The sequence below is a fragment of the Triturus cristatus genome, chromosome 7 (assembly GCF_964204655.1).
Source record: "Triturus cristatus chromosome 7, aTriCri1.1, whole genome shotgun sequence".
In the NCBI taxonomy this organism is placed as follows: domain Eukaryota; kingdom Metazoa; phylum Chordata; class Amphibia; order Caudata; family Salamandridae; genus Triturus; species Triturus cristatus.
Genome location: NC_140590.1, coordinates 1,663,989,299 through 1,664,013,043, shown reverse-complemented (window position 1 = coordinate 1,664,013,043; position 23,745 = coordinate 1,663,989,299). Strand labels below are relative to the sequence as shown.

General features: G+C 46.5%; 1 protein-coding gene across 3 annotated transcripts in view; it reads left to right on the top strand.

Annotated features, from left to right (window-relative positions):
• The first annotated feature begins 20,028 nt into the window (after nucleotides 1-20,028).
• ADRM1 (ADRM1 26S proteasome ubiquitin receptor) overlaps nucleotides 20,029-23,745 on the top strand; it is a 54,165-nt gene continuing 50,448 nt past the window's right edge. The window contains exon 1 of one of the 3 annotated variants that reach the window (XM_085619761.1): nucleotides 20,029-20,272. Coding sequence is in view for 1 of the 3 variants with exons in the window: in XM_085619760.1 (XP_085475886.1) it covers nucleotides 22,643-22,653 (11 nt within the window). In the remaining 2 variants the exon portion in view is untranslated. Of the gene's footprint in view, nucleotides 20,273-22,493; nucleotides 22,654-23,745 lie in introns of those variants that run through there. The other 2 variants (XM_085619762.1, XM_085619760.1) reach the window with 2 other exon arrangements.

The window sequence follows — 23,745 nt, the reverse complement described above, 5'->3', positions numbered from 1 at the left end:
TGGAGACTACGTCTGGATATCCACAAGAAACATGAGGTTTCGAAAGAACAGTGTGTTCCATCCCAAGTACATGGGCCCCTATCGAATTACCAAGTGTATGGGTCCCGTGAACGTGAAGGTGTGCTTGCCCCAGTCATTGCGGATACGCCCTGTCTTTCATGTATCATTGCTCAAACCAGCACCCTCCAAGCCGTCTGGGACACCTAGGCCGGTATGCGTGGAGTCGGAGGTGGAGTATGAAGTGTCGGGCATACGGGCGTCCAAATGGCGCAGGGGGAAGCTGTGGTACCTGGTTGCGTGGAAAGGCTATGGCCCGGAGGAGCATTCATGGGAACCGGCTGAAGGGGTTCATGCTCCGCGCTTGGTCTCCTTGTTCCATCGGCGTTTTCCTGCCAGCGCTGGACCCGTGGGGAGCCGCTGAGAGGGAGGATGTACTGTCAAGAATTCCTGTCATACAAGGGAAACACGCCCTTAGGTAAACAGGAGAGCTGTTACATAACTCAAGGGAAACACGCCCTTATGTAAACAGGAGAGCTGTTACATAACTCAAGGGAAACACGCCCTTATGTAAACAGGAGAGCTGTTACATAACTCAAGGGAAACACGCCCTTATGTAAACAGGAGAGCTGTTACATAACTCAAGGAAAACACGCCCTATAAAGGGAGGAACCGGGAGGTACAAGGCTGTCGGATATTGTGTTTACACCGACGTACCTGCTTCGTGAAGAGCAGTGTTCCGGAGTGGTGCTCCAGTAAGGCAAGAACGGAGGTAGGTCGAGTCGTTACTCCCTGGGCCGTGTCTTGCCCCATCGTCACCTGTGAAGGACCCGGAAGCTCTACCGGTCAACCATTGAGCTTCGCTTTTTGACTCGGCTGAGTCCAAGCGCAGTGGCGCTTTTGCTGGTTGGAGTCGTAACTCCCAGCCCGACCAGAGACACAGGGACTGCCAGCTGTAACGCACACCAGGAGGTGTTTGCCGCGTTACAGACTCGGAAGTCCACAGGATCGATCGAGCGGCTGCTCTCGGTTCAGTCTTCTTGCTTGTGATTGGGGTAGCGGTGACGCATCACCAGGAGGTGACTCCGCGTCCCGGTGCAGTCTGAGGAAGAGGTTGAGCGGCTGCTCCCTTCAGGTAGAGACCCCGGCTGGGTGTTTCCCTGACTCCTCGATTCTCCCCAACACTCTTCGTGCCCCTCACAGCCTACCGATTGGCATTGTCGGCCAATTCATTTCTGCCCTCTGTTGGCATACGCCGGGATCGGCGTATATGCAGAGGACGGTTAGGACCATCCGTGCTGTGGGCTGGTAACGTACTTAGCCTGGAGGATTCCAGTGACTATAACTTTTGTTTGTTCTTTGTATTTTATTTGCCTTCATTAAAAGAACTAACCGTTCACAAGTGGTTGCGTCCTCATTGTCGTGTCTGTTAAACGATCCTGAGACGTTCAGGGCGTTACATAAACTCTGTCCACTGACTACTAATAGAGGACAGGTTATGGCTGTAAAAGCCATTGGATATGTCAAGTGTGGTTTTAAACCTTTTACGCACAAGACTATCTACGAGGGCAGAACTGTGGGTATTCTGTACCGCGCACGTCCGGCAATGAGAGTTTAAATGCCGGTAATCCAAAACTAGGCGGTACGACCCATCAGGCTTCGTTACAGTGAATAAAGGATTATTCATTGGGGACACACATGTTTCAATAACTCCCTGATATTCCAATTGCTCAAGGATGTCCGCAACGTGAGATCTAGCTTTGCGACGCATGGGATATTGGGGCTGTGGTTGAGGCATAGACCGCAAGGGAATCTCATGGCTGGGAGACAATTTATCTGTAGGACTGGGGGTCACCAGGCCCTATGGGGGTAGCGTGGCGCGAGCAGGTAGGCATCCAAGGGCCTACGTGTAAAGTGACCATACAGCACACACATCCACTGAGACAGGAAACGCACGCAATAATTGACACCACACCGTAGTTTGAATAAAACCAATCAGTTTTATCTCGTTCAACATTAGGATCAAAAGCAGTGCGTTAGAAATAAATTTGGCAGGTCATTAACACATCGAAACCTGGCCTGGAATCAAAGCGCAGCACTTAGCAAATCCATAGCGCTTTAAATATGGCAGTTTAACATAACGCTGCACATAGCAATTCAATAGCGCTTTAAAACATTGCATTTACCATAGCGCTGCACATAGCAATTCAATAGCGCTTTAAAAACATGGCACTTAACATAGCCCTGCACATAGCAATTTAATAGCGCTTTAAAACATTGCATTTACCATAGCGTTGCACATAGCAACTCAATAGCGCTTCAAATCAGAGCCTTCAATCAGGGTATTAAATCTAGTACTGAATCAGAACATTGCATCTGGCATTGTAGTTCCCTGTAGCGCTAACCCTGTATTTCTCTCAAAGCGTTATACATGGTATTTCATCCGGGCATGTCAGTGGGGCCTCCAATGTGTCCACCCCTTACAGCATACCGTCTAGGCCGTTGCAGCTGCCCACTGTCCTGCGGGGCAGCTGTGCAGAGTGCAGCGAGTCAACGTGGGGTTGGAGTCCCCTCCGGGACTCTGAAATCCCCCAGTGCGGCACTAGTCAGAGCCCAGCCCCACTCCCCACTCCTTGGGGGCTGGGCAGGTGAGTCCACCACCGGTTCAGTTCATGGGGGCCCAAGGCGCCCTGGATCGGTGTCCTGATGCCCCCATGTGGGCTCTCACGCCAATTGGGCACACGTTGCAGCTGCCCACTGCCAGCCGGGGCAGCTGAGGAAAGCGGGCCGGCACGGACACTTCTGGTGTCTTCCGGGAAGGCCCAACGGGGGCGGGCACCGACACTGTGCCCCGCTACCCCCCCCTCCTCCTGCAACGGGCCCCCACTCACCGGGGATCTTGCGGGTGTCCTCCGCCTCTTCTGGCTTCACCCGGGCCCCTCCTGGGACCCGGGACTTCGAGGCAGCCTCTGCGAGGCTGCAGACGTCGCGCTTCACCCGGGTCCCTCCCCTGGGGCCCAGGGCTTCACCATGGAGCTGGCGGGGCTCCCGCTGCACTCGGGGCTCTCCTCCGCCTCCGGAGGGCCCCCACCACGGAGCGAAGTCTCCGTCGACGTTGGCCAGCGCGGGGTAGGCTCCCGCCCGGCTCCTCGTCTTTCACCCGGGCTGCTTCCTGGTTTCTTGCCGGCCGGCAGCCAATCTGTGCGCGGCTGACGTGGGGGCGCGGCCGATGACGCGGCCGGGACTTCTGTTGCCGGGCAATGCCTCCCAGCGTACTCCAGGCCCGCGCGGCCTTGGTTCCAGGCGCGACAGCCCTTCCCTCACTCAGGGGGCCGCGGCGGCCATCAGACCCCCAGCGCCTTCCTCCGGAGCAGCGCCAGGGCGGCGGCGGTACTACCAGCCAGCGAGGAGGGGTAGGCTCCCTCCTAAGGTACGGCACACACGCGGGGTGGGCTCCCGCTGTTGTAACTAAGCGCCGAGGCAGTTGGCACTCGCGCCGAAGGGCGGCATCACGCGGAGTGGGCTCCCGCGCCAATTTAAGTACTCTCAAAAGGTGCCAGAACCATGGGGTGGGCTCCCGCTGGCGTCAATATACCGACAATATTGCTACAGCAAAGGGGAGTGGAAAGGTAGCGCTCACCAGCAGACCACAGTCAGTTCAAATATAGCGCTCACCGGATATAGCGCTCTCTTTCCACAGGCAGCTTGTATATAGCGCCCATTCTCCGCAGGGACTGCAGTCCGGGTCCCACGAGGCGCTTGCTGGTTCCTGCGCCCTCGGTTGAGGGTTTCTCAAGGGGGGGGGGGTTGAGTTGGTGGCTGAAGACGGACTAATTAGTCTCTGCAGGTCATCCCTGGGTTCTCCTCCTGCCGGGCCAGATCAGTGGGCTAGTTCAGGATCCCTCACTCAGCTTAAAAGGCAGCACCTAAGCCCTGTCACTTCTAGCGGCATAGGTCCCTGACTAAACCCTACCGCCTAAAACTCCTGCGTAGGTTTCTCCAGGTCTGCTTTGCCCCAACTATAGCTTTCCCTCGCCCTGTGGACAGTAGAGGGGGGTAGGTAGGCTCAGGGCCCAGCACACAGGCCCATGTGGCGGTAACCCCTGGCAGCAGGTCCCCTCTCTCTCAGGTCCACCCTCTGACTGAGCACATGGCAGCCCAGCTCCGCCCTTTATACGCCCCTCACCCCACCTTCCAGACAGTGCCAGAAGCTTCTAGAAGCGTCTGGGGAAACTGGGTCTAACTGGCCTAGGGGGAGGGGTAGAGCACCCTGGGTGCCAGGCTTCCCTCCAAAAGCTAGGGTTGCTGGGAAATAACCTCTAGACTGTTAACCCAGCTCAGTCAAACGGCGCAACCACACAGCTATGGCATCCATTTTAACAGTTACATGTTTAAAATGGGGGGAACTCAGTCTGCGTACACCTTCGCACAGCATTCAATATTTGCATTTACATAACATGTGGTTCCCCATAAAGCGAAAAATTCAGGGAAAAGGGCCAAGTCCAACACCAGCCCACCTAAGTACGATACAAAGCCGGTGCAAGCACCTGAGCCCACACTTCGGCAAACCTTTCAGCGTGCTCCCTTGGCACTGTGTGCGCAAAGGACGGGAGGATTACCTCCTCCCCTCTAGGAGCATCTAAAATGAAAGCCGGGGGCCAGTCCGCCTCTGCCAAGAGAATGTCATAGGAAGAGGTCAGATTATCCCAAAAAATCCCGTGTATTGTACGTTGTATGTCACCTTCAATTAAGAGGACTATGTCATATAATCTGTCAGGGGAGCCACTCTAGTGTCAGCAGTTTCTACAGTAATGAACGTGTCAGTTGCTGTCGCCTCCAGAAATGGACGCAGTGCTTGCCCCACTACTGTAACCTCCGCTGCGCTGTCGAGCAGCGTTAGTGCCCATGTCTTGTTCCGAAGCTGCGTCCGCACTATCTGTGGCATACCTCGCTGTTAGGGCAGCAACCTTCTTCTTCTGAAACGGGGGACATTGATGTGCAAACTCGTCTTGCTTGCCTTTACCATCAGCCTGACGGGGTTGCTCACGTCCTTGTTGGGCACCCCGACCCTTGCCACGTTCTCCGCCACCGGACTATGAGGCCGATGTTTCCTGTGAAGAAGGAGGAGAGCGTTGTTCAGTAACCTGAAATCTATCAGGTGACCTAATCCTAGTGCGATCGCGCAAATCGTATGTGCGTTCACTAGTCGGCTGTACGGGAGACGCAGGACGAGACCCCTGTTTCGGTTGCTGCTTTCCCTGTTTCTTTGTTCGCCAATTTTGCTTTGGAAAAGTTGGACGATCATCTTTAACAGACAAACTCACATTAGTGTGTTGTATTAAGTCAGGAATTACTATAGTTGGTTTGATCCCTAAACTACTGCGGCCAATAGTTCTATATGCTTCCGCAATAATTTTAGGCAACTCTTTGGACTTATCGAGGTCTTCGACGCGGGCTAAGCCATTAGCCACTTGGAACTGTACCGCATCTCCCTTGAGGTTACCAAGGATGAGAGAGGCAACTACGTCGAACACCCCGACAAGCCGCATTCCCAACTCAACAGACGCCTCCGGACCGTGGTTATCTTGAACTCGTTTAATGATGGAGGGAAGCACAGCCATAGACGGAGTGCCAAAGCACTTCGAGTAGACCGCGGCAAAAACCTTGCCCCAGTTGTCACAATCAGACACTTCTGGGATTAAATCTTTCGGCAAACTAATGGTGAGGATCCTGTGTTTCGCAACAGGAGTAGAGTGCGGAAATACTGCTTCCAGTTGGTCAAATTTCTCGGCAAGCCAATAAGGCAAATCGTCCTTATTCTGGGGGCGCTTGCCCATCACCGAATTAACTATGACGGGGCTAATAACAACCGCGGGATGACCAGCCGGTAGTCCCGCAACAGCAGGTGCCCCCACCTGCACGTTGCGTGAAACGTATTGCACTAAAGCCCTATATACTGCAATAAGGGCTGTATGGAGTGTACGCAATTCCTTCACCGCAACAGTCAAATAGAAGGGGTGAGGCGTAAATCCGGCCAGCAACGGCCATGTGGCCCCTGGAATCGACAAAGGGCCCATTCTAGCCGGTGCAACCGTATGGGGAAGGGCGCCATTAAACCAAATGCTATGCTGCCAGGCTGAAAGGGGAATCTCTTGCGTCCTATATGGTGTATAATTTGCTGGGACCCACGTGTGAGTATAAGAGTGAAACGTTTTATCATCCGCATTCACAGCCGGCAGCGTCACCCAAGAGTAAAACAACTCGTAGGGGTGTGACGCATCGGCACTCACCACAAAAATAACGGGCATCCCATTGTCCGGCACCCCATACTGCGTCAAATGACGCCGCAGAGGCGTACGGCTATGTGCTGCAATATCGACCGCCATAAGGCCACAGAGAAGAACAACAATGGATTTTACAGTAGCACCAGGGTTCAGAAATATAAAATACCTTTTTAATTAACAAGCTTGTGTGAACCTATTAAGTGACTAACAGGTAGGTGAAATCCGTCACTCCCGTTATCCGGAAACAAGAGTGAGAGTGTTGTGGACTAATATAAGTACTACTAAGGCGTTTCAAATCAAAAGACCCAACGTTGGGCGCCATGTTGCAGGGATTCTGCTCATGCACAGAACTATGCGCAGGAAACCAGGACCTCAGTGAATTGTGGTGTACCAAAAACTCACCTCAGTACCCAGAACCCCTATCCGACCAGCATCAGTGTCCCATTCGTTATCCGTATTCTCTCGGAGGTCCCAATGTATAGACAACCCAGAACAAGCGACTTAGAGTACTCTCAGGAATGGTGGGAATCAGAAATACCTGTTCGCTATAATTCTCATATCAGTCCACAACAAGAGTAATCAGAGACACGGTAAAGTTTAAAAGGTTTATTTTATAAGCTACATGTCCTAAGATGCAGTACTTTGTCTAACATAAGCAGACAAATGATTATAATAAAAACCATCAGCATTGTTGCAATACCATAGAAAATGTAGGGAGAAATCATATTACAAATGACAGTGGATTACAGCCACCTTCCCTTAGCTAGTAGGCTAGTATTATTATATTAATAGAAGGTCTCTAGGCTTGAATGGGGAACCCCATACCGTAAAGATCAGCGTAGGTGAATCACATCACAGGATCAGCTTTGCTCTGCGCCTGGAAATGTTCTTCTCCAGAATGTGTTTCTAACGCATGCAAACTGTAATATTAAAGGCTCTCGGCATTCAGGTATTTGCAGCTGTGTGCATATTATGGCTAGAGTGTGGGCCGATCAACCTGAACTCAAAAACATACATTGTCTGGCGGCTCAGTGTGTTTTGCACACAATGTTCAGACCAAGGTCGCAGAGCACGTCTAGGGATGTGAACAACAGACAGTTCTCATGTGAAGAAAAGGCAAGCAAGCAGTTTTCAAATAATATGTCTCTGCAGTGTCGTGTGCAAAAGCAGCAAAAGTGGCAAGATGGCTTTCTAACATCTAACGCGCTTATGCTAACATAGCAATTTATGTATCTAAATCGCTGCCTTCACTACACTCTGGCCTTAGCCAGGGCAAGTTCCATCTCATACACCTGGCGGAGCAGAACCCAAACTTCGCTAATGTTTGGACCGACATTGTTAATACAGACTCTAGCGATACATAGTCGGTCACATACTATAATGATAGTAGCTAACAAACTCTAATTCCTAGCATCATCGCATTTGATCCCCAAAAATATTTCCTTTTCAGTGAGCTGGAAATTATGGCCAAAAAGTGTGAAGAGAATTTTAGAGACTACACTCCAAAATCTGTTAAGCCTTGGTCAATCAATAAACATGTGCCTTAAATCTGCAGCATATAATTGACATTTCGGATAAAGTGACTTAAGAGAGGGTCGAGATACAGCCCACTTGGAATTAATCGTCGGTGTATAATACAACATGTAGATTGTCCGATGTTGTAATTTCAGATTAACAGAAGTTACCACCTTATCCAATACACCCATTGACTCCTGTATTTCCTCAGCCGTTATTTCAACCCTAAGAATCCGACTTAATTTGGTAGCTATTTGTGTGCTATCATCATTAACTTCTGCAAGAAATTCTGATAAGCAGCACCGATTGCTCCTCGACTGAAGCTCATATATATTCCAGACAGTATTTTCGATGATTTTGGCATGACTACTAGCCTTTGACCTATTAAAAAAAAGTCCCTGATTTGTAAGTACTTTAAAAAAGTAATCTTTTAATGAAACAAAGGAGTGAAACCCCCATGCGTTGTACAATTGTCCGATTTGATTGATGCCATTACGTTGCCAGCTTTTTCCAATAGAATCTTGAAATACATTAGGAAGCACAGGGTGGCCCCATAGCACCGTATACTGGTGAGGCAGAGGCAGAGAGTATTGTTTACAGATATCCTGCCAAACCCTTGTGATATCTTTTACTACCTTAAACTTAACTCGCTTAAAGAAGTTAGGATCGGAGGTCTTGTATAGCATGAACTCAACCGACGGACCGCAAGCTAGCTGGATAGGCAGCAAGGCTGGACCTACATCCAACCCGCTGAGCAGGCCCCGGATCCTGCCGAGAAAAGCAGCCCAATAGTAGAGCCTGAAGTCTGGGAGCTTAAACCCTCTTGTGTGTTTGGCAATTTCATCAGTCAGAGATCCCTATTGGCGCGTCTATGCCCCCAAATAAAACTGCCTATAACACTGTCTAATCGCTTAAAGAAAGACCAAGGAACCCGCAGAGGTATTAAGCGATATAAGTATAGAAATTTAATCAGAATATTCATTCTGATTATGTTGCACCTCCCATAGATGCTGAGAGGAAGCCAATGCCAACTACGCAATTTAACAGAGACTGTCTTGAGTAGCGGTTCGTAGTTTAAAGATACAATGTCTTCAACCGGACAACTGAGATAAACACCTGGATAGGTAGCGGTTTGTGTAATCCCGAGTGCTAGAGGCAGAGTTTCTGATTAAAAATTTACAATTGTCTGGGTCTTGGCTAAATTCAGCTTATAGCCGGAAGAAGAGCCAAACAGCTCAGCCTCTTGCTTAATGTTGACTATGGCGTCTCTAGGATTAGCAGATAAGACTGCGATGATATCGGCATACCCAGTGACCTTGAGTTCCACACCATTGAGACAAACTGGGGAAATCCCTTCATTCTGTTGCAAATGCCTCGATGTAGAGAGCTAGCAGTAAGAGGGACAGTGGGCAGCCCTGCCTTGTCCTCCGTTGGATGGTAAAAAGGGCAGATGTCATGCCGTTCAATTTAATTGCTGCTACCGGCTTTTTATAAAGCTTCTGCACAAAAGAAATACCAAAGGTTAGCATGGTCGACCAGAGAGCTTCCCAAGCATCTCTGTCAAACGCCTTCTCTGTGTCCAGCATGGCCATCCCTATCTGTTTGTTAAGTTTACCGGAGACATCGAAGGCAGATACAGCAGTGTTAATGTGAGCCGTCGTGTCTCTGCCAGAGACAAAGCCATGCTGTTGCTCCGAGACTAGCTTATGGATGAGGAGAGAAAGATGTGAAGCCAGAATCTTAGAACATTTTTGGGCGTCGGCATTAATTAGAGATATTTAACGTTAAGAGCCTCTATCGTCAATTGGCTTCCCTTTCTTAGGAAATACCACAATATTAGTAGCACTCCATGAGGCAGGAGCGTCGCCCCCACTAAAAATGTCCATATTCAACTGCGTAAAGACAGGTACAAGTATATCCCTGAAAGTCTTATAAAATTCAAGCTGAATAGTATCCTCGCCACCCTCTTTGCCTGACGGCAAAGACTTTATGGCATCCTCGACCTCAACTGGTTCTATGTCTTTCTGTAACTCTATGGAGTCCAAAGAGTCAAGTTGAGGCAGGTTACTCTCCTGCAAATACTCGAGAAAAGTACATTTATTAAATGACGCAGACTCTGAATATAAGTTGGCATAAAATAGTCTAAACTGCTCCGCTATGTCCTGTCGCTGAGTGAAAGACAAATCGCCATCTCCTTTGATCAATTTAATGTTGGATCTAGCCTTCTGATCGGCGATCTGAATTGCCAACACACGCCCCACCCTTTCCTCGTATTCATACTGTAAAATGTTATGCTTCGGGTACTTGGTGGCAATTTTATCCATTAGCCCTCTATTAATTTTAGACCAATCTTTCAAAACCCGAAGGTATAATAGCTGCGCCATTGGATCCCTTGCCCCGATCGCCCTAGCATGCTGGTGTTCCAGGTCTAAATAGTCAAAATGATCCTGTTCTGCCTCCTCAGTTGCATGCCTGTTTAGTACTAGAACAAACTGAAGTGTCACCACCCTAACAAAAGCTTTCATACAGTCCCAAACTATTGAGATACTGGCAGTACCCAGATTATTACTTAGATACTCCTCCAATGTTCCTCTAATATGTACCAGATACTCCGGATTATTGAGCAAGTGTTTGGGAAATGAAAAAGCCAGAGGATCCTTTCTAACACCAAGTTGTTTCTGTAGGGTTAGCATTACTGGATTATGGTCGGATGTAATTTGGGACAGACCTCTAGGCGTACATTTTCCAACAGTGACCTCTTAATAAAGATCATGTCAATACAGGAATACTGTTTATGCGGGTGAGAGTAGAGCGTTTACACTGGTAGCGATGGAAAGATTGTCCTCCAGGCATCGTCAAGCTGATGTATGTGCAATAATGCCAACAAAGCGGCCCTGGTCTTGACCATTCTGGCCCCTGCTTCACTATTGGTAGTATCTATTTTACTGTCCGTAATACAATTGAAGTCGCCTATAATAATCAAATCCCCGGCCCACCCCAATAATTCAGAACTTAAATAATCAAAGACATCGGTACAATCCGAGTTAGGACCATACACTACACAGATCATGGCTTTACGCCCTGATATCGGCAACTGAACTATTGCCCACCTACCCTTAGTATCAGCTAATGTGCTTAAAACAGTAACTGCGAAGTTCCTAGATTTCAATATAGTGACCCCACGGATAGAGTCTGCTTGTGAAGTGCATATTAGTATGTCATACCCAAGTTGTCTCATCAGTGATCTGTCCTTATATGCAAGATGAGTCTCAGTTTGGCCAAGTAAATGTGGTTTAAATGCACTGAGTTCCTCCCCAATTAGTCGCCGTTTTCTCGCTTGATTCAACCCCACGACATTCCAACACATACATTTTAAGTCAGACATTACATAATTTTTAATTCAACCGCTTCCAACCTGGTTCCATCTTCAAACGCCTTATGTTCTGCATCTACATTCCAGCATGGTGTAAGACCGCTATCTGACGGAGCAACCTCCAACCAACCCCGGCTACGCTCCCCCAGCTCCTACAGAAAGGAATCATCCCCTTATCCCGCTGTCGATAGATGACAGCCAAAGGAGAACAACCCACCCGCGACCCCCAACCAATGTGTAAAGAATACCTCAAGCAATAAAAAATTAGAATTTACAAAAAATTGGAGAGAGCGAGCATTGAGAGAGAGAAGAGAAGAGAGAGATAAGATAGCAACATTATGCACACTTTGATATATCACTTTACATATCTGCCCGTATCTGTACTGTTAACCAGCTGATTCAGTCTGCCAGGCTGGGAGTGCTTGTCAAGCCTCGTGCTCAGTATAGAAGAAAGGCGAATGTCTATGTTTCTAATAATCTTCAGGCGGGCTGGTTCCTGAAGAAAGAATTGTGAGTAGACTGACTTAAAGGGATCGATTAACTGGCGAAGCTTCCATCGCTTGTCCATTGAAGACTTACACAAATCTGAGCGCACATACATAGTAATCGAGTCTAATTGGACTGGAGTAGAAGGACGTGCTTTTACAGAAATGGGTTGCCGCAACAGAAAATTGCCCAGGAATACCAAAATTGGGCGTGGACAAGGTGGCTTAGCTTGATTACCCTGTGTGATAATTAGAGGAAACTGATGTGCCCGCTGGACTTGCAAATCCATGTCCCAGTCTGCCAGATCTGGAAACGCTTGTTGAAATAAATTGACTGTACGCCCGTGGGTCGGAACCATCTCTCCTTTCCGGTATGCCTCAAACACGTAGGTTATGGTGCCGTTTTCGATTTTCAAGATCGTCAACTTTAGAATGTAGAAGTGCCATCTGATTCTCGCAGGTCTTGGCAAATCTTGAGGTGAAGGTGTTGACTTCCTCGACTGCTGCTACCCGTTCTTGCAAGTCCGTAACATCTGAGGATAGTGAGGGGACCTTAATAGTAACGTCCATGAGTGCTTGTTTAATCTCCCGGCTATCAGCTTTAGCTTGAAGATAGTATTCATGAGCCTCAGCTCTCTGAATGGATACCGCCTGCAAAATTGTAGACATGCAGGGCACCTCATGCTTGAGTGATTGCGAGAGGCCGGCAGACGGCCCTTCCATGGAGTTACTGCACTCCGTTGATTTTGTGAGGGCAGATTCAAGTACCTCAGGATCTCTGCCTCAATTCCCTTCGGACCTGGCCAGCTGAGCAGTTGGCGAGACCATAGAGTTCGTATAGAGGTGAAAAGATGTTAGTGAGTCCCCCCGCTCAACAGATGCCGCAGGGCCCATAGGTGCAACAGCCTCCATATTCCTAGAGTTGGAAAGTCGTGAAATGATGGCTTTAACCTCTCCCTTTGATGCCACCCATTTGCGCAGAGGACTAAAGCCAGAATCGACTTTTGTGCTGCTCGGGGCGGAATTTTTAAATCACAGTTTGGTTCTACCACAGCCTTTGCTACCTTTGGCCCCTCTAGTGCTTTTAGAACCTCTCGCCTTTAGGCCTTTCTCCCCGGCCGGGGAATAGACTTTTTGTGTGTCTGATAGCAAGGCGTCGTCAGTCTCAACATCCTCACCAATTGCATTCACTGACAGAGCTACGGACTCCAGCTAGGTACCACCCTGGATATCCAAGAGAGCATTGACAAGATGAGTGCGCATAGAGCCAGCAGGGAGTTCTAGCCCAGGGTTGCTGCTAAGCCTGGATGACTGCATATAACATTCCGAGCCCGAAATAATATTGGTTTGAGAGTAAGTATCCACATCACTGGGCATTGCGATGTTTAGATTATTAGCACACAATGGTAGATAAGAATGTACTTGAGTTGGCAAAGCAGGTTGGATGGCAGTCAACACTGGAGAACTGCAGTCACCTGATTCTAAGCCACCTGACTGCATTTGTACTGCATGGCTCTCCCTACATCCGGAAAGACTTCTTCAATGCTACTAAAGTCTGCTATGGGGGGGCCACTCCCCTGCTGTCCAGGAACTGATAGTACTGTATTCATAGTAGGACAGACTGGTGGATCACCCTTTTAACTCCAGCCTTCATGTACTGCATTAATCAGGACAACAGCCATCTCAAGCCCCGGAATGGATGTTTCAGAACCACAGGACCGGAGCAGCCCACCAGCCCTGCCTCAGTGCAATAAACGTAGGATTGGTCTTCCCTGTTGGGAGCAACTGTCTGCATCAACAGCTGATCCACGATCTCCAGTCCTGCTACCAGTACCGAGACCCCCCCTCAGCTAGAACGGAGATTGCTACTGCAGCTCCAGCCATTCCCACTGCTTTGGTTATTGCCACTGAATCGTCGGTGCATCTGCTTCCTTTGGGAGCAGCGGTACGCTGTGGAGCCATCACTGCACGAGATAAACACAGCTGACGTTCGCCCACAGCAGCCAGCCGCATGCCTGGAAACCGGTGCAGAAAGAGGATAGAAGGGCTGCCCAGCACGACACCACTGAACTGCTCTGCTCACCTGAAAGCAGTTGCGAGAGGCCGCTGAGCACAGCCGCCAGATCTGAATCGCCCGGACTGCAACTGCTACTGCCGCCGTGTATGGCGGCTCCGCTAGCCGCTGTGTGCTCTTCGCCGCAAGTAAGTAATAATTGACAAGCGTTTATCAAGTCATCGGGGCATCACATCCGCATGCACCCTACGGCTTCTTCAAAAGATCTCCGCCAAAGAGCCCCATTTACGGGAGCCTGTCGGGCATTGCAGAGCGGCCCGATGAGGAGTTTGGCCCAATGATGAAGCATGACATCCTTCGGGGTGTGTGAGGGCATCACGAAGAAAGACCACCTTCTCCCCTCCCACTAGGAACTGCACACCCCTTTGATCCGCGTTCTTTTATGTACCAGGCCTGCAGTTCTATAACAAGTATCTTGGAGTTGTGGTGTAATACCTGCTAGAGCATTCTTTTATGTACCAGGCCTGCAGTTCCACAGAAGTATCTTGGAGATCTGGTGCGATCAAACTACTTCTAGTTCACAATCTTGCCTCTCAGTCTTACATCAGCCCCTATGGTCTTTACCATGGTCAGGTCAATGGTTGTGGCCCATCTTTGCAGGTCGGGTATCCATATATTTCCTTACCTCAAGAAGCTATTGAAGGCAGGCTAGGTTGGGGCAGGGTTCAATCAGTGAGTTCAAGTCTCAACTTCAACCTTTAGAGAAGCTACCCTTTATCAGGCCATCTTGGACATGGTTGCCTTAAAGGCTTTTCCACATCCCTACCAGGTCTTGGACATTCAGCTAAGAACTCAAAGTTTTGAGCAAGAGCAACTCTACCAGGCTTGACAGTTCTGAGGCTCCTGGGCCCACGCCCAGTGGTGCATGCAGGCATTACAGAGGAATGTATGCCTGCAGTGAGCACAACATTGGGGAAGCATCATAGTTAAGATCTGTATTTCTTATGAAGCGGTTCAAGACCTCAGTGGTGGATGACGGCCACCACTCTGATTTGTGTCAGATGGATCTCCTTATCCCCTGTGGAAGTCACAGTGGTAATTGATGCATAGGCTCTCAGATGGGGATGTTTCCTGGATGATGTTGAGAAGAGAACACCACATAAATGTGCTGGAAATGCATTCCTTATCCGACTTGCTGTCTAGGCATTTCTGGCTTCTATCACACAGGAGCTGAAAAACAAGCAAATGCGATATTGTACTGCAACAAGCAGGCAGGCAGGCATAGGACATTATGTCAAAGTGGGTCCTTAATTTGCTTTTAAACTTTTTCTTGCGTGCTCCCTTCAAACATTTACATTGTTGTACTCAGAGGCTGTCTATGCTGTAAACTAGGTTTTTAATTACTACTTCATCTGTGCACTGCATTAGCTAGCTGCAGTCCTTGTCAATTTAGCCATTGTATGCTATGGGTTTCCCTGACATGCAGGAACTAAGAAACTGTGCATCCTTTCTGCCAGCAGTGATATCATCTTTCCATGTTTGGCAGTCAATCCCACTCCCTGCCTTCTTTTCTCAATCCATCATCAGAAGAGGAGGGGTTACACCGATGGCATGCCCCTAGTTTATACATTGATAGTACTGTTTGATGATCTAATCTTGAGTTCACCAATGTGAAGAAAGGAAATTCAGTCCAAAAACTGACCTCATTATGATGAATTGTCCTCTGCATATAACAGTGTTATGCCTGAGCCAAAAATGATCCTTTTGAGGGTCTTTTGGTTTATTCATCCAGGGCAAACCTGCCATGACTGTCCCTAGCTCACGTTGTTCCTGTTTGGAGCATTTGCAATGCAACAACGTGGCTATATGTCCATACTACCACCTGACATTCCTGCATCAATTCTTAAGTCCCTGTGGAGGGTTATTCGCCCGCTCATCCGGGAGGACATCCAGGTGGAAGTCCACACCATCGATTCTCCACCTTGGAGGAGGCATTGCTTTGATACTGATTGACAAGTGAGCAATCTGCAGTTGCAAGTATCCAACAGAGGGTAACGCTCTTTATGATTGATACGGTCTCTAACTGCAGATTCTTTGTCGTTTACCTCCACATGGTGTGAACTTCAAAGGATTTATAAAGCATTCCGAATCACCCATGAGAGTCTCAAGGGGCTGGGGTTGCTAGCTGCTTTGTGGTGATTTGTTCATTCGAACAGCCAGGTCTTGAGGCCTTTCCTGAATTCCTGAAGTGATGAGGCGGTCCTGAGTTTCATGGGAAGGTTGTTCCAAGATTTGGCCTGCAGGTGTGATAAGGAGCGTCATCCGCTATTGCTTCAGCATATCTGGGGGGGGAGTGTCTGCGAGGAAGAAGGAGGCTTATCGCAAGTGTCTGGTCAGTTGGTGGAAGGTCATGCGTTTGCTGATGTATGCTGGTCCTTCGTTAAGCAGGGCTTTCTTTGTATGTTTGGGTTAACATCTTGAACTGGCATCTCTTCTGGATCAGGAGCCAGTGTAGCTGTTTAAGGTGCAGTGTGATGTGCGTCCATCCGGGGAGGTCGAGGATTACTCCTGCCGCTGAATTTTGTATTGTCTGTAGTCTTTCAGGAGCCGTGATGTGATTCCTACTTAGTGTGTTCCCATAGTCCAGCCTGCTGGTGATGAAGGCCTATGTGACGGCCCTTCTGGTGTTAATATTAAAGTCCCCACTTAGGTTTGCACACTGCCTTGTTAGCCATGGTCCACTGGGAAGTGGTTAGTACCCTTGTCTTGAGTAATGCAAGGGTAGATAATTTGTGAAATTCTTGACCCTGGGAAAGGGGACAAATACTACTCTGCCCTTGACAAGGCAGTTTAGTAACTATTAAACAACCCTCTTGCACTTGGACAAGGTAAGAAGTGTGCACGCCCTTAAGGCCCCCTTCTTGGGAGTTTATATTAAAACGTATGCTGCCTTCCTCCCCTAATTTTCTTTTGTGTTTCTTAAAAAAAAAAAATATATAAAATCTCTCCTATTTGCAAACAATAGGTCTGGTTTACATTTTTACACACAAGCCAGCCTCTGCCAGTTATATCTCTTAGGGTCACTGCTGCTTCAAGTGGAGTAGGACCATAGAAAGGGGCTGCAGTGTGTGTGGTGATACAATGGGGGAAGGCAGTGGAGACACGAGGTGGGACATAAAGAAGTTCTGCAGGAGGGGGTTGGTGAGGTCACACACAGAGGCACCTGGTCCTATAAAATACCATCACTGGTATCTTATAGATTCACATGCTGTTTAAATATTTCCCATCATCAAACTGGTTATCCACATTAAAAAGAAAGAACATGTCATGTCTTTATGTAAAAGTCCTATGAAAGGGTTTTCTATGGTCAATTCAGCTCATGTTTACCCACTAGTAGGGGTATATTTGTTAGAAACCCCTAGTCCTCTTACCAGTAAAAGAACTCGATCATCCCAACTACCTTGAATTCTACTAGGTAAAGTAGCAAGATCCTGCAGTGTTGTGACCCTTCCTAATCACACAATAATGCAAACCAGCAATATACCATGCCTTGAAAGAATAATATTGATATTGAATATTGATAAACGTATGAACTGTTTAATTGTGATCCACAGAACTCGCACCGTATGGCATGATGTGGGTCCAGATATTACGACCCTCACTCCATAAGAGCTACACAAATTCAATAGCTAGTTGATGACAATCAACTCAAAGTGCCACGCTTCGTAGTGAATTGAATATACATCTGAGGGATACCCAAGATGTGAATGGTGATAGCAACCATACAGCATTAACGCTATTTTTCATAATATTTACCCTTTCCTTGTCAGGGCCAGATATTTGGTAAGAATCAAATAGGTTTGGTTTAGAAAACGTTGTTCTTTAGTTTTATATAGATTTAGGCGAAGAAGTGTGGATTACACCTAGATCCTAAAGAAAGCAAAGGTATTGTGTCTGTACATTAAAGTGTACTGTAGACCATAATGGATGACTGAGGGTGGAACGATAATAGTTACCTCTACTCCCACAACGTTCTGTTTTTGATCATGTGTAGGACAGGAACTTTTCAAATAAGGTCATAGCTTTCCCCTGCCTTAATACCATCTTAATGCACCCTTAATAGAAATAAAACTATAACATTCCACTTATTAAAGTACTGGTACTTTTGAAGGTGGCCCCTATGATGAAGCATGTCGCCAAGAGTCGTGAGGGGTGCCATCCTTTAAAAAAAAAATGTTTTTAATTATTTTGTTTAAAAAACAGGGCTGTGAACTTACAAAATATCACTTTGGAATCATCTCAGATAAATCGTCTTGCTTTGTATGTGACTGCACTTGAGGTGCCTCATGATCGGGTGCAGGCCTAGCTAGAAAAGTTTGCAGGAGTGAGGAAGTGAAGGACCACACGTTTTTTGCTCTGCTTGGTCTCATTTCATTTTGTATAATCTTGGTGCTGCTGCGAAGAGCCAAGACTTGAGCCCCGAAGAACGTTCTTTACTGCTAAAGGTTGACAAGAATTGGGAGGATTAGGTTCAGGTGACGGGTCTAAAGAAACTGACTTAAGACTAGTGGGTCCATCATATGCACCTGATGGTCTGCGTGCATTTTTGTCTTCTGCTCTGGAGTTCATGGCAGTTGCAGATGATTCCATAGGAGGTAAGGGAGTGTACGATGGACCACTGCTGACTGGGGGCCTGGGATCTAATTCTGAAAGGAAGACACATGAATTTGCTGGAGGCACAATACTTCTGCATGTTCATAACTGAGTCAGTAAAACTGGGTTTGAGCTGTGGAACATAACCTGTTTAATCAGTGGGTTGCCATGAGCATCGTCCTATTTGTGATGGGAGAATATATGCTTGTCTGTGCACTTTAGCTTGCTCTAGAAATGCCTCTAGATGCTTGCCAGTTCTAGGGCTGGCTCAGCCTACACTGGGTAAGATCAAAAGTGAGAGGTTCTGCATCAAATGCTGAAAGGAAAGTTAGTAACCATTGGTGTGCAAGTCATTTGAACTGTTGTCTTCCCTTCTTGTCTTGGCAAAGTCAGGACTGCAACATGAGTCCACCAGTGTATCTAGCAGTGACATCTTGCTGCATTGGCTATAAGTCCTTCATTCACTCTGTAATACGACACTTTCTGTAAAATCTGCTATGAATGTTGCTCAAGACCGTCTCCCGGTGGTAACTCACTATGGCGCTGAAATGCCTCATGTCAAAGCTTGAAACTGATTTCATATTCCTGCTGTGGTAGGCAGCCTTCCAGACCAGTATCATAATTAGAAGGGATAGGGCAGTTCAAGCATTTTCTTTAGATGATTCCTACATATGATGTCTATGAGGAACTTGGTTATTATTTAGGGTGGGTGACTAATTCAAAGAATAATCGGCCCTTGTCAGGGTGAACCCTCATCAATAACTGTGCCACAGCTTCAATCTTCAAAACATCTAGTCCGGTACTGTGCTCCTTTCAATGTCACATTGCCTTGCCCCTTCAGTATACACATGCCTACCTTTGGGGATGTTCCTCTGTTCTCATGACTGTGTTTATAATTGTCCCAGTGAGTAGGTCTTCAGTGTGAAGCCAGAGCCAAATTAGTACCAAAGGAAAGTTAAATCTATTGGACACCCCTAACAGTACAGAACTCCTGAGTCTCCGGGCCAGCTTTGGATGTCCCAGTTAGGTAGGATCGCTTGACCTCAATCAGAATGTCATTGAAGAATGAACTCATCCTCAACGTTCTCCATGCAGCCTACCGCCCCATATGTAGTGCCTCTTTCCTTCTTCTGAACTATCACTCCTTATGCTAGCATGCACTAAGCGATTGTATGTTACTTTCAGATCTGCCAATCACCTAACTTGAAAGGGATCATGGTTTATCATTATGCAGGTTTCTTTCATAAATTGCCAAGTGCCAATAATTATGCATAATGTGAAAATACAAATATCTTTCATGTGCCATATGTGAAGAGACACATTGCCCACATGAATTGTGCAAGTTACTTTTAAGGGTACCATGATGTTGTACACGCATAGACAAAAATAATACGCTGCAGATGGCAAAACTGTTGCTGTATTATTGTGCACAGTTGCACAACAAGAACATCTTTAATTACATCCTGGTCTCCTAACCAATGCCTTAGCCTCCCCTGAATCACCACCTCCGTTTAATTTGGTGAGAATCTGCACTTTCTATTCCATTGAAACACTGCTAATAAGATGTTAAATTGTTACCTGTCATGGACTCAAAATCCACAACCTTTTAAAGGGTGCGATTTTCCTTGTCCTTCTTTTGTTTCCATGTTTGGCTCCATAATGCCGTATCACGATGGTCTGTTTTTAGTTTTCATTACCCTTCCTTATGACACAGCACACAAAGCGCATCAGCCTAACTTGCTAACCCGCTACGAGCATATGATCCGGTTAACTGAAGGATGGATCATTTAGCCAACCAGCTAGGAGAACGATGGGCTGGTACTTCACTGCACTCCAATGGGAGCCAGGAGTAGGCGGGGCCAAGGGTGATGCTGTGACGCGGACGGAAGACCTATACTGAAACGCGGAGGAAGTGTAGCGGGAGTTAACAGCATCACCATCAAATTTACAGGTACGGTTGTATACATCTTTTTTTTTTTAATTATTATTAGTCTACCGAGCAGTTAGTGTCCGGCGTAAGTAACCAAGTGTCAGCCTGAGCGTACGCCATGTTCTCGCTTATTGATCCTTCCTGTAGTGTGTGTGCGCCCGTGCTGTCCTGAAGGTGTGCCGTCCTGAATGTGTTTTTGTGACAGCGCGAAGTCGGTCTCCTTGTACCTTGGTCACGGAGCGATCGTAATCCAGCCTGCCTTGTTTTACTGTTTAAGGCAGGCGCATTTCGCGCTTCAAGACTCATAAGTTGCTTCTAGACTCGTAAGTTTGTCTTTTAAAAGTATTGGCTCAAACAACCAGTGTACAAAATGTTTAAAAAGCCAGACCAAATATGCATCACATTTAACTATGGTGTGTCTGTGTGCATATTCCAGGACAACTACAACTTTCACTGTAACCCTGCGATGCAACGTTCCATTTACTCACTGCAGCTCAGTCATGACCTTGAAGACTACAGAGAGAAAATACTGATGATTTGTTAATGCCCAAAAAATTCCGCCACTCTCTGAGAAATTTTCACTGCATGTTAGAGCTGCTGCAGCCTGTCCTGTGAAACGTACCATTTAGGTTATGCATTTACCTGAACCCTCAATGCAGCACCAGTTCTTTAAGCATTGCATTTATATACTCGAGAACATATACACCATAAGCTGTTATCTTACCAGCACCACAGCTACTAACTAACTCCTTATATGTCCATGCACAGAACTTAAAGTTAAAATTCCAGCCCAGAGTCACAACTTTTGCCCACAAAACATTTTCATCTAGTGTAATGGAGATTTTCTTAGCTTTATTGAAAGAAAGTTTTGGTTTTATTAAAGACCGAGGTGAGTATTATCCCTTCTTTTCTTGCCTTTAATTGATTTGCAGCCAAGAAAAAACTTCATCTCCCAGCATGCTTAGAAAAGAGACTACAGTATGCTATCACAAAGAGTAAACAACCAATCATAAATAAGCAACTCCATAAATATCTTGACTGGGAGCAACAAGTCCTCTTTTCTTGCAGAAGCAGTTAAGGATATTGTAACTGTAATCATAACAATAGAAACAACCAAAAATAGACAAAAACGTTCTCTAGACAGTTCATAAGACAACAACATTGTGGGAACAGAAAATTAAAGTCACTATCCTAATCCACATGCCCATGCTGGTATGAAGGATTTGAGAACCCTGAAAATCGATGAGACCCGAGTATATGATGAAGTTGAAATCCCTTCTTAAGAGATCGGGTTGGTGGATGAGACTGATGCTATAGAAAAGAAAAAGGGAATGCCCATGAGGAGGGATAATACTCGCCTCCGTGTCTTTAATAAAATCAAGACTTTCTTTCACTAAAATTAAGATAATCTCCATTTTATTTCAAGAACTGGAGGATCCTATTATGCTTGTTCAAAGCATAGGGAAAAAATGCATTAGTAGCATGAGAAACAGGTTTGCAATAGAAAGTCCTAAACGTGGAAACATTTGTCCAGTCAGCATATTTGTGGATGTCATCTAGACTCACTCCAGCCCAAAAGGCCTTTGGAGTCATAGCTCCTCTGGTAGAGTGGGCATTAAAAACTAAGGTGTTAATGCACGCCAAACTCAATCCATTTGACCCAACGAGCTATGGTAGAAAATGAAACCGGATTATGAGGAGTTCTAAATGAAATAAGAAGCTGGGGAGCAGATGACATCCTCAAATGTTTAGTCTTTAGTATGTATTCTCTTAAACCACTTCCTACACGTAATTTCGGTTGATTAGGAAAATAGTGATAGAACACAGACATTAAGTTTCTTTTAATTCTTCTATGAACCTGGAAAAGTACACCAGAAGACATATAATGTACAGCATAGACCCGTAGAATGCTCACATCAGAAAGACATTTTAGAGAAACTAGACATAAAAGAACAGTCAATTTTGCAGATAAAAGTTTGAGTGATAAATAAGAGTTATCAGGTTGTTGATGAAAAATTGTATAATTACATTTTCATCCCACATTGAATTGTATTTTGTAGAGGAGGTGTTGAAAATAGTACTCCCTTTAACAGACGACATATCAATGGGTGTTCACCTACATGTTTTTCATCCACTCTGATGTGTTCAGCTGAAATAGTTTGTCTGTAAGTGTTGACTGTTCTATAAGCTTTTCCTTGGGAAGCTAAAAATAATATTTTCAACGTTATATCTGCTGAAAAAGAGCCTGCACCCCGTCCATGCACCAGCTATTCCAAATCATCCAGGCTGACTTGTTTTGTTTTGGTTGTACCTGGGGCCCAAGATTGCTGGATGAGTTGAGCAGCCTCAGACAAAATACCTGGGGTCCACCAGGAAGACCTGAAATTATCCATGCTACTAAGGTGAGAGATTGATTGAGAAACAGATCTTGAAGTAGTCCTTGAGGGTTCTGAAGTAATGTTGAGAATAAAGGGAGTAGAATGGGTCGGTCTTTAGATAACTCCATGGCTGTATTGGACCAGGGTTGGGTTTGCCAGAGTGGAGTAACTAATAATACCTTTGCTTGCTGACGTCTAATTTGAGCGAGGACTCGAGATATAATGAAGGGGGGGGGGGGGGGGGAGGATAATTCACTTTACGGGACCAGTTTTGAAGGAATACATTTGTCGCTAAGGCTTGAGGATCTGGTCTCCAACTGTAATAAGAAGGAATTTGGATATTCAAGCAGGAAGCGAAAAAATCTATTGACAAGGGACCAAGTTGGAAAAAAGTTTTCAGAATACTGATGGATAAAGACACCAGTTGCATGAATCCAGAAGATGTCTGGAGTTCCAATCCGCTACCGTATTCAGATTCCCTTGGAGATATTCTGTTGGGACTAAATCTTTCTCTGAAGACAAAACTCCCAAAATATTTTGGCTAGCTCGGTTAAAGGTTTTGGTCTTGTACCTCCCAGATGATTGATCTATCGAATGGCCGATAGATTGTCCATCCGAAGAAGAATGGAACCGCTTATCTTGTTTCTTGTAAAGGTTTGGATCGCAAAGGAACATGCAGGTATCTCTAAACAATTGTAATTGCATTTATATAGCCCTTACTACCCCTGACGAGATGTCAAAGCGTTTTTTTCAGCGGGTAGCATGTTACTCCGGAAAAAAGGATTAGTATAGTGAAATATGAAATTCATTTGAGCGGTGAACATGGTAGTCTGTTGTTTGGATTGAGAAGGATAGTGGAGGGATATAAGAAGGAAGGGTTTGCATTTATATAGTGCTTGCTATCCCTGATAAGGGATTGAAGCCCTTTTCGGCAAGTAGCATGCTACTCTGGAACTCAAACAGGATAAGTGGGGAAGTAGTGTAGGGAAATATAAATTAGTATAGGGAAATATGTAATACATTTGAGCGGTTGACATGTTTGTCTGTTATTTGGATTGAAACAGATAGAGGAGGGAAGGGTTGCCTTTTATCTAGCGCTTGCTACCCCTGATGAGG